The sequence below is a fragment of the Oryzias melastigma genome, linkage group LG21 (assembly GCF_002922805.2).
Source record: "Oryzias melastigma strain HK-1 linkage group LG21, ASM292280v2, whole genome shotgun sequence".
Taxonomy (NCBI): domain Eukaryota; kingdom Metazoa; phylum Chordata; class Actinopteri; order Beloniformes; family Adrianichthyidae; genus Oryzias; species Oryzias melastigma.
The window spans coordinates 28,078,636-28,089,922 of NC_050532.1; the positions used below are offsets into that span (position 1 = coordinate 28,078,636).

General features: G+C 47.9%; 1 protein-coding gene across 6 annotated transcripts in view; it reads left to right on the forward strand.

The window, feature by feature from the left end:
• marco (macrophage receptor with collagenous structure) overlaps positions 1-11,078 on the forward strand; it is a 14,040-nt gene extending 2,962 nt beyond the window's left edge. For 2 of the 6 annotated variants that reach the window (XM_036209705.1, XM_036209706.1), the window contains exons 2-11: positions 1,701-1,799; positions 2,050-2,204; positions 2,327-2,588; positions 3,717-3,797; positions 4,242-4,313; positions 5,212-5,283; positions 5,488-5,505; positions 5,601-5,645; positions 10,378-10,542; positions 10,798-11,078. In XM_036209705.1, the coding sequence (XP_036065598.1) occupies positions 1,701-1,799; positions 2,050-2,204; positions 2,327-2,588; positions 3,717-3,797; positions 4,242-4,313; positions 5,212-5,283; positions 5,488-5,505; positions 5,601-5,645; positions 10,378-10,542; positions 10,798-10,928 (1,100 nt within the window). In that variant the 3' untranslated portion in view covers positions 10,929-11,078. Of the gene's footprint in view, positions 1-34; positions 152-1,700; positions 1,800-2,049; positions 2,205-2,326; positions 2,589-3,716; positions 3,798-4,241; positions 4,314-5,211; positions 5,284-5,487; positions 5,506-5,600; positions 5,646-10,377; positions 10,543-10,797 lie in introns of those variants that run through there. The other 4 variants (XM_036209709.1, XM_024287180.2, XM_024287182.2 and 1 more) reach the window with 4 other exon arrangements.
• The last annotated feature ends 209 nt before the right edge of the window (positions 11,079-11,287 follow it).

An 11,287-nucleotide genomic window follows, 5' to 3' on the forward strand; every position in this document is an offset into this window, starting at 1 on the left:
TTCTTAAAGCGTCTGAAGCAGAAAATGAGGAACATTCAGGTCGTGGAGAGCATGGAGGCAGAAAAGGACAAAAGCAGCGCTCAGCTTTACTCCAACCCTCTGTTTGAGATGTCAGCGAGCTGCAGCAGCCTGTACCACTTCCAGCCTGACGGTGAGTACGAAGAGCCGAGAACGAAGAGTCGAGAACAAAGAGTCGAGAACGAAGAGCTGAGACAGAAGAGTCGAGACTGAAGAGTCGAGAACAAAGAGTCGAGAACGAAGAGCTGAGACAGAAGAGTCGAGAACGAAGAGTCGAGAACAAAGAGCTGAGACCGAAAAGTAGAGACCGAAGAGTCGAGAACGAAGAGCTGAGACAGAAGAGTCGAGAACAAAGAGTCGAGAACGAAGAGCTGAGACCGAAAAGTAGAGACCGAAGAGTCGAGAACGAAGAGTCGAGAACGAAGAGCTGAGACCGAAAAGTAGAGACCTAAGAGTCGAGACCGAAGAGTTGAGACCGAAAAGTAGAGACCTAAGAGTCGAGACCGAAGAGTTGAGACCGAAAAGTAGAGACCGAAGAGTCGAGAACGAAGAGTCGAGAACGAAGAGCTGAGACAGAAGAGTCGAGAACAGAGTCGAGAACGAAGAGCTGAGACAGAAGAGTCGAGACCGAAGAGCTGAGACCGAAAAGCAGAGACCGAAGAGTCGAGAACGAAGAGTTGAGAACGAAGAGCCAAGAACGAAGAGTCCTCCTCAAAGATCAGATTTTTGCTCACAGATGATAAAAACTAGAATAACTTTTATTATAATTTGTCAGAAAGGCAGACGAGGAGCAGATGCATGGAGTGTTTGGTAATCCATCTCATAAGACAAAGAAACAATACAGAATCTGGACAAAAACAGGCTTTCATTTGGATTGAAAATGAATATGCTCCGTTTAAAACAACATATTTTAGAATAGAATAGAGAACTTTATTAGTCCCAAAGGAACTTGCTCCAAACACAAACAGGTGTTTGTATTTCAAATTGTGACTTTTGTTCTCATTTTAGTGCCAAGTACATCAATTCCTTGAAGAAAATCTAAACTTCAAGAAATGCTGCGTTCATGTGGTGTTGAAATGATCAGAAAAATAACTCTGACTCAGAAAACACACATGAACGTCAGAAAAGCAGCAAAGTCGTCCAAAAATCACAGGAATGCTGAATAACTTTCTGCACCTAAACAGAGGTCAATGTATGGTTAATGCACCACTGACGGTTATTTATTCCAATTCGATGGTCCAGAATAAACAGTTTACTGGCCGTAGTTTGCCCACCCCTCCTCTAGAGGTAAAACCTCAGGTCAGATAGGTCAAAATAAAAGAAGGAGAACGGATGGACTGATGGCTGCAGAGGAGCTGACAGGGATCTCTCAGGTGAGACAGGTGTGGTTAGTTCAGGAGCAGCTTGGAAAACAGATAATTACAGGAGAACTCTCATCATGGGAATGCCTAAAGTGATCCAGCAGATGGCAGCACTGCTGCATGTTTCCTCAGAGGGACCAGAGAAGGTCAGCCGTCTGCTGGACCTGCAGCTGAAGCTCCGAACCACAAACCCTGGAGCTCCTGGATCTGCTTTAGACAAAGAAAAGGACAAAAATGTAGAACTACAGGAACTTGGTGTCAGGAGAGACGGAGGTTCTTTCTGCTTCTCTTTCACTTCATGAGAACTTTACTGTGTTGTAGGACTGAAACCCGCCCCCCCCAGAAGACAGTGGTGCCTCAGCGTGCTGACGGTGTGTGTCGTCCTGCTGTCGCTCCTGAACTGCTTCCTCATCTACAAAGGTGAGGCTGGATCTCCATGAGAGGGAACGGGAACATCAGTCGGAAGTTCTTCCTATTCCGATCCAGAGATGTTCCAACACGCCGTCAAGTTCAGAGCAAACAGAAAGCCTGGAGGTCTGAAGACCTGAACCATTTAGATGTTTGCTCTGACTATAGAGGAGATGTTTTCCTCCTTCCTCTCTACCACAGTCCTTCCCTGAAGCTCCACCTGACACCTCCATCCTGCTGTGAACTGCTCCTCCTGCTTCAGTTTTCAGGTTGGAGTCCTCGCTGGAGAAGCCGCCATCAGAGAAGCAGAAGTCTGATCATGTTCCTCTGAAGGAAGACAACTTCCAAGATCTTCTGCAGAACAACACCCAGGAGACCCGCAGCCTGAGAACCGGTCTCTGGGCCCTGCAGAACCAGGTCCATCCAAACACCCCGACAGATCGGGTTTTGTTTTGGACCGCAGGTCAGCTGTGATGGTCCAGGATGACCTGAGGTCCCCCCCACGAGTCTTTCTGTAACATCTGTTGCCATGACAACAGGTCAACAGTCTGTGCAGTGAAGAAGGTCAGCTGGGCAGTCTGAGAGCCGACCTCCACCTGCTGAACTCCAGCAACCAGAACCTGAAGAGTGAAGTGGCAAACCTCAGCCTCAAAAGCGGTGAGTCCAACACCGGAAGTTCTGAGGTTCTGTCAGCTCCATGCTGCTCCTCATCTGTGGATCTCTCTCCAGGACCGCCAGGACCGCCAGGCCCACAGGGTCCAGCCGGACAGGCAGGTTCCCCCGGGGAGAAGGGCTTGAAAGGTAAGTCCAGCCCTGCAGAACTTTGCTGGTTCTGTGTCTCTGAGGCTTTGGTCAGAACCATCAATGGGTCACTCTGTTCAAGCTTCACGAACCGCGGTACAAAAAGTTTAGGTTACTCAGCGTTGGGTTCTTCTGGTTTTAGAACCAATCCTGTTTCCAATCCACTTTCTGTCAGTGGGTCGGGTCGTCCAGAAATCTCTGAAACCTTCAGATTCTGGTCTGAAATGAACCAATCCAAGTCGAATTCAGATGTATAAGTCAGGAGTCTGCTCCTGAGTCTCCAGATCCACAAGTGGATCTTTGATCTCTCCGTGGTGGATCTTCAGCCAAACAGAAAATAAGTCATGGAGACTGTTGACCCAGCATGTCTGAGTCAGAGTCGGCAGATCCCCCTAAAGAAAACAAATAAACAAAGCCCACAAACTAAGACTACCAAGGTCCAACCCAGCAGTGTAAGACTGCTGAGGACAAAACGGGAAATAAATAAAATAAAAAAAACGAAAAAAGCATTTTTTAAAGTAAGGATTACTTAATTAACATTTATTTAGTTTAGATTACATAAATGTATAAATTAATGTCTGAGGTTCACAGATGATAAACTATGTAGTTTTTACATCCTGTTGACCTGAAGACATCTTGTTTGATCAACTCTACCTCCAGAATGAACTGATTTTATATCTAAAGCAAAACTTTGGTAAAAAGTTTGATCTTTGATGAGTTAATAGTACATATTATCTTATGTTGCATGACAATGTTAATAACTGTCCAGAGCTGCACTGAGATGATCCTGTTCGGCACAGAGCAGCTTTTATTTTGAAAATAAGTTATTTAATCCTCTGTCAAACATAAAAAGAAAAAAAGAATCCCATTTTGACAGATGATATGTTCTCTTTATATTTTTGCTTTTGTTTGTGCCAAACAATAGACATAATTCATATTTATTATTAAAAAACAGCAGGTCATGAATGTAAGTCAGAGTTTCTTAAAGGCTAAAGTGAGTCAATGCGGTTCCTTCCAGGTTCTGATCAGTAGAAAACAAACCCAAATGGCTCTTTTACTGTTGAAGGTTGCTGACCTCTGGTACCAGTGGACCACTCAGACATGAATTCAGGACTTTGTGTTGTGCAGGTGACAGTGGGGTTGCAGGACCTCAAGGACCCAAGGGTGAAAAGGGACCAGCTGGAGAACGAGGACCTGCCGGTGAAGCTGGTGAGTCTTCAAGTTACACCATAATTGTGTAACTATAATCACGATTTGGCGGGACTTTGATTTGGAAAGACTTGAATCTGTTCCCTGAACGGATAGGTGTTATGAAAAACCCTTGAGCAAGGCAGGGCAGAGCTCTTTGTGTTTTACAGTCACTTTTAACCTCAAACACATCATGAACTCTTGTGGCTCCAGAACACAAACCACCTTCAGCAGATGAAGTTATGAAACACGAGTTTCTTTTCCTCATTCTGGGATCATCTGTCAAAACGCTGACCGCGCCGAGCGCCAAATCCTGTTTATGTCATAGAAACCAACAGAATTTATCTGTCAGTTTTCTAGGTTAGAACAAAGATCTGCAGGAACGTTCTGGAAAACGTCAGATCCACAGAAGATCCGAGAGTTTTACCGTCTTCACACGATCACAACAAAGTCTGTCTGCTGCAGGTCCCAGAGGCCCCCCAGGAAATGAAGGACCAGCAGGTCCAAAGGGAGACCCGGGCACCGCCGCTGCCACAGGTCAGTGACCAGTCTAAAGCTGCAGGAATTGAGCGTGACTTACACCCCCCCCCCCCCAACCACCACCACAGTTACATCACAGGGATTCTCAACTTTTACTGTTGCTGTGGTTCTGAGAGTCGACTTCCTGTTTCTGCTTTCTGGGCAGCAGGCCTCACATCAGCTTCCTCCACTGACCTCTGTGACCTTCAGGAGAGGAGGAGGAAACGTTTCCTTCATTAGATTTCATTATAAATTTGCTCCTATAAACAAAAACCGTCAGTGTCAGGCTGAATTCTGACATTTAAAACGGTCATGGACCTTAGAGATCTGGGATCTCAGGAGGTTTTTGGGATGTCCTCCTGGTTCATGAGAGAAGGGCAAATCTGAACTGACAATCTGAGAACTTTGGAAGCAGAACCGTTTCTTTTTATCGTCTGCATGAACTCTCAGATCAACAATGGGAGCTTCAGCTACAGCGACTGCATAGAAGCAGAAGAGGCCCCTACTACAAACCTGATCCTGACCGTGGTGCTGGTTCCAACTGCACCTGCAGTCTGGTCCAGTTTCTGCAGCTCCACTAGACTTCTGGTTTTAAACAGAGCAGTAGCCTTCAGGGTCACCTCAGTTCTGGTTGAGAGTCCGTGGAGATCAGGACCACCTTCAGAGCTATGGTGTGACTGAAACTGAAGCTGCACCTTTGAGTTGTGTTCAGGGTCTAAACGTTTTCAAATGAAGGGATTTGTGCCTCAGAGATGTCCTGAAACGGGTCTTCTCCTCTGAGAGCTGTGGGCTGTTTCTGCAGAACCGGCAGTTCTCTGATGAAGAAGTTCTGTCGACTTTTTATAGACCTTCAGTTTATCTATGGACACGTGTTCTGTTGGAACATTTGAGTCATCTCTGTTGGCTTGTTGTGCAGGAAGTCCTGAATCTGCTGGACTGAAAGGAGAGAAGGGAGACCCAGGAGTTGTTGGTCCACCTGGACCTCCAGGTGAGTAGGACTTGTATGTCTGGAGCACTTCAACTTCCAGAAGGATGAATCAGGGAAGAGAAACATTCGGTTCTAGCGTTTCCATGGCAACAGGACACCAACATCCTGGTGTTGCTCCAGAGATGTTTGTGCTGTTTTCAAAAAGAATTTGAGGTGTTTGTGTTTCCGTTTCAAAGTTTTATTAATTTTTTGTGTCTCCAACAGGACCAGCAGGACCCCCCGGTGAGTGACCCCAAACATGATGTGTTATGGTGATATGATGACCAGGTCCTATGTTTGTGTAAAGAAAGAGCATATGTCTGCTGTTCTTTCCACAGGCCCTCCTGGAGTCCCAGGTGCCAAAGGAGATCAGGGAAAGGAGTGTAAGTTTAAACTAGAAGAAGCAGGAAATCTGGGATTGTTTAATTTCATTTTATAAATTTCACAGAGAAACACAAAACCTCTTTAAATGAAACATTTAAGCTTTGTTCTAGAGTTATCCAGAAACATACAGTTGATCAAACACTCCGTCTGAACCTTCACTTTTGTCCAGTCTGATAGCTCTTTCAAGATAACCGTTTCTGCTGGAAGATCCTTGAGGGGTTCCATGATCGTATAGATACTAACGCCCTTCTCACCCTCCGCGGGTGTTTTCTCCTCTTAGCTCGGGTCCTTTACCAGAGGTCTGGGAGCTTGAGGGTCCTACAGTATCTGAGCTGTTCCTGTACTTTTCTGGACTGAGATGTCTGAGGTCTTTCCAGGGATCTGCTGTAGCCACTCCTCCAGTTTGGAGGTTACAGCCCCGAGTGCTCCAGTTACCACGGGCACCACTGTCACTTTCACCTGCCAAGCTTTCTCCAGTTCCTCTCTGAGTCCCTGGTGTTTCTCCAGTTTCTCATGTTCCTTCTTCTGGATGTTACCATGGCTTGGTGCTGCCACGTCCACCACCGGCTTTCCTCTGTTCTTTATCCACCACTACAATGCCTGGTTGGTTCTCCATTACCATCCTGTCCGTCTGGATCTGGAAGTCCATCAGGATCTTTGCTCTGGATGTTTCATCTTGGATAGTGGCTCCCACACTCACTAGTCCTCGGCCTCCTTCTTTGTGACTATCATACAGTCTCAGGGTGCTGGATTTGGGATGGAACCCTCCATGTATGGTGAGGAGCTTTCATGTCTTAACATCCGTGGTCTGTACCTCTTCCTTTGGCAGTCTTATTCCTGCAGGGTATCTGATGACTGGCAGTGCGTAACTGGTCTTGTTCTTGCCATTAAGCTGGCTTCTCAGGACTTGCCTTACTCGTTGGAGGTATTTGGCTGTTGCAGCTTTCCTTGTTGCCATTTGCCTGTGGGATTCCAAGGTACTTGTAAGTGTCCTCAATGGCTGCTATTGTACGCTTAGCATAAAGCTCGATGTCATCCATGTAGAGAACTTTACACTAGAGATTGAAGACATCCATCCATCCATCTTCCTCCGCTTCATCCGGGACCGGGTCGTGGGGGCAGCAGTCTAAGCACAGATGAACAGATTTCCCTCTCCCCGGCCACTTCCTCCAGCTCCTCTGGGGGGACCCCGAGGCGTTCCCAGGCTAGCCAAGAAACATAGTCTCTCCTGTCGATCTCACGCTCCGATCCCCTCTCACTCGTGAACAAGACCCCAAGATATTTAAACTCCTCCACCAGAGGCAGGAGCACTCCACCCACCTAGAGAGGACAAACCACCTTTCTCCAGTCGAGAACCATGGCCTCAGACTTAGCTGTGCTGACCCTCATCCCAGTCGCTTCACACGCGGCTGCAAACCACTCCAATGCATGCTGGAGGTCCCGGTTCGATGGAGCCAACAGAACAACATCATCTGCAAAGAGCAGAGATGAAATCCTGTGGTCCCCAAATCAGACCCCCTCCGGCCCCTGGCTGCGCCTAGATATTCTGTCTATAAAGACTATGAGCAGAACCGGGGATAAAGGGCAGCCCTGCCGGAGTCCAACATGCACCGGGAACAGGTCTGACTTACTGCCAACCATGGGAACCAAGCTCCTGCTCCGGTCATACAGAGACCGGACAGCCCTCAGTAAGGCTCCCCGGACCCCATACTCCCAGAGCACCCTCCACAGGACACCACGGGGAACGCGGTCAAACGCCTTCTCCAAATTCACAAAACACATATGGACTGGATGAGCGAACTACCACGAATCCTCCAGCACCCTGGAGAGGGTGTAGAGCTGGTCCACTGTTCCACGACCAGGACGGAAACCGCACTGTTGTTCTTGAATCTGAGGTTTGACTATCGGATGGACTCTCCTCTCCAGTACTCTGGCATAGACTTTCCCAGGAAGGCTGAGGAGTGTGATTCCCCGGTAGTTGGAACACACCCTCCGGTCTTGAAAAGGGGAACCACCACTCCGGTCTGCCAGTCCAGTGGTACGGTTCCTGTCTGCCACGCAATGCTGCAGAGACGTGTCAGCCAAGACACTCCTACAACATCCAGAGACTTGAGGTACTCAGGGCGAACCTCATCCACCCCCGGAGCCTTGCCACCAAGGAGCTCTTTGACTACCTCAGTGACCTCAGCTTGGGTGATGGACAGTTCCACCCCAGTTTCCTCAGCCTCTGCTTCCTCAACGGAAGGCGTATCATCAGGGTTGAGGAGATCCTCAAAGTATTGCTTCCACCGCCCAACAATGTCCCCAGTTGCGGTCAGCAGATCCCCACCTGCACTGAAAACGGTGCCTGCAGAAAACCGCTTTCCCCTACTGAGGCACCGGATGGTTTTTCCAGAATCTCTTTGAGACCAACCGATAGTCCTCTTCCATGGCCTCACCAAACTCCTCCCAGGACCGAGTTTTTGCCTCCAAAACAGGCTGGGCTGCAGCTCGCTTAGACTGCCGGTACCCGTCAGCTGCCTCTGGAGTCCCACAAGCCAGCCAAGCCTGATAGGACTCCTTCTTCAGCTTGACGGCATCCCTTACTTACGGTGTCCACCACCGGATTTGGGGGCTGCCACCACGACAGGCACCAGAGATCCTGCAACTGCAGCTCCGGAAAGCAGCAGAGACAATAGAGGTGGAGAACATGGTCCACTCGGACTCCATGTCACCAACCTCCCTCGGTACCTGCTTGAAGTTTTCCCGGATGTGGGAGTTATAGACCTCCTTGATGGAAGGTTCAGCCAGACATTCCCAGCAGACCCTCACAGTACATTTAGGTCTGCCGAGTCCTTCCAGCCTCCTCCCCCGCCAGCGAATCCAACTCACCACCAGGTAGTAATCAGTGAACAGCTCTGCCGATCTCTTTACCCGAGTGTCCAAAACACACGGCCAGAGATCACCTGAAACGAATACAAAGTCGATCATCGATCTCCTGCCTTAAGTGTCCTGATGCCAGGTGTATTGATGGAAACCTTTGTGTTCGAACATGGTGTTTGCTATGGACAAACTATGGCGTGCACAGAAGTCCAACAACAAAACGCCGCTCGTGTTCAGGTCAGGGAGGCCATTCCTACCAATCACGCCTCTCCAGGTGCCACTGTCATTACCCACGTGGGCATTGAAGTCCCCCAGGAGGACGACAGAGTCCCCCGTTGGGGCACTTTCCAGTACCCCTTCAAGAGACACCAAGAAGGTCGGGTACTCCGAACTGCTGTTTGGCCCGTAAGCCGAAACTACAGTCAGAGACCTGTCAACCACCTGAAGGCGAATGGACACGACCCTCTCATCCACCGTTGTGAACTCTCCAACACTTGGCAGGTGAGCTGGGGGCTCACAAGTAAGCCCACCCCAGCCTGCCACCTCTCACCATGGGCAACTCCAGAGTGGTAGAGAGTCCAGCCTCTCTTGAGAGACTGAGTTTTAGAGCCCAAGCTGTGCGTGGAGGTGAGCCCAACTATATCTAGCCAGTATCTCTCAACCTCTCGCACCAGCTCAGGCTCCTTCCCTCCCAGAGAGGTGACATTCCATGTCCCAAAAGCCAAATTCCATGACCGGGGTTTGGTCCGCCGAGGCACTTGCCTTCGACTGCCACCCAAACCACAATTCACTGGCCCCTTTAGAGCTCCCCTGCAGGTGGTGGGCCCACTGGGGAGTGATCCCACGTCGCTCCTTCGGGTTGGACCCGACCGGGGCCCGTGGGAAGGCCACCAGTCGCTCGCCTCCGAGCCCCAACCCCAGGCTTGGCTCCAGGGTGGGGACCCAGTGACGCCAATCCGGGTGACGTAGCGGGATCTCTGGTCTCAATGTTCATGAAGGGGTTCTGAACAGCTCTTTTCTGGCTCGTCACCCTGGACCTGTCTGCCATGGGAGACCCTACTAAGGGCAAAAGCCCCCGACAGCAGAGCTCCTGAGATCACTCAAGCACTCAAACCCCTCCACCACGTTAAGGTGGCGGTTCAAGGAGGGGAGATTGAAGACACTGATTTACATTTATGTTAATTTTGCTATTATGATAAATATGAATAAACTGTTGTTTTTTGGCATGAATAAAATATTATTATATATTTATATGTAACAGAAAATAGTTTACAACTTTTGAAAGAAATGTAAAAAATAATAGACAACCTGTAGCCTACAAATAGAACCATCTCAATGCAGATTTATTAGTAGGCAGAGTGATGTCAGCAGTATTTAAAACAGAAAATAATACATTTTATTTTATTGTTGTTGGTTTGTCTCAGACAGAAAATCTTTTAAAACTAAAACAGAAAAAATGAAGAGGTAGATACCGTATTTTTGGACCACACAGAACACTTATAACCCTTTAATTTTTTCCAGTTATGGACAGTCAGTCTTCTATTGAATCAAACTGATTTTCTGTGTGTATTGACTCTTCTTTGTGAGAATTTAGAGTTTAATCATCTATTTTCCAAGGATCCACTGAACTCTAGAACTCTTGACACCAAAGAAACATGTTGGAAACATTTTAGTCAAAATTGAAGCAAAGCAGCTGTTGGTCCGACCTTCTCAGGCTCTTCCTCCTTTGGTTGTTGCTCCTCAAACGGTCGCTGCATGCTTTCATGGGTCAGATGTTTGTTTCTGTAAATTCTGGAGCTTCAGTCGAAGGTTTTGTCGGTGACCTGCATGCAGCATCCACTCCTCCTCACCTGAAACTTCTTTCTTTAGTGAATGTGCGGCTTGTTCCGGACAGAAGCAGAGGACGAGTGGAGGTGAGGTACAACGACACCTGGGGAACCATCTGTGACGACAGCTTTAGCACTGTGGATGGAAACGTCCTTTGTAGGATGCTGGGCTTCCAGACTTGTGTCTCCGTCTTTACTGCTCCACCAGGTGAGAAACCATCTCCGTCATTTAAGCTCCTCCCACTGGTTCTTTTAGGGGTCACAGCTTTGGTGGCGGCTTCCTCTGACCTGACAAGAAGCTGAAGTTCCAGCTCTGAAAACGATCTGTGAATGAGGGTCTAGACACGAGAGGCTGCATGAACTTTATACTGATTTTGAGTCAGTTTCTCTCTGGATTTGAAACAAATGTCCTTCGTGAAATGCAGCCATCACTGTGAAGTGAGAGTTGATGTGTTTGTTGCAGGATCTGGTCAGATTTGGCTGGACGAGCTGAACTGCAGAGGAGATGAGAAAGACGTCTTTGAGTGCCGTCATCCTGGGTTTGGTGTTCACAACTGCGACCACAATGAAGACGCTGGAATCCTCTGTGTTTGAACCTCCCGTGACCAATCAATGTGACTGAATCTACAGAGACTGTCTTCATATCAAAATATGAGACACAAAGAAAATAAAAACTCTCAACTGGATTTGAGAGCTGTGATTTTTCTGTAAACAGTCTGTGCTAATAAAGTTTCCTGAAACCCAGTCTTGGTGTTGTTTGTTGATAAACAGTTGTGCTGGTAAGTTTACAGAGCCTAGAAGAAATGATGAATTCTAGGGCATTTTTCAGAGAATATGAATGAAAACACAAAAAATGTTCCACTCGTAGTTACTGGTTGGATGGAGTCATTTATTGCTAAACAACAGTCTTTAAATCCTAATGACAATATAAACTTCCCAAATGACTGAGTTTA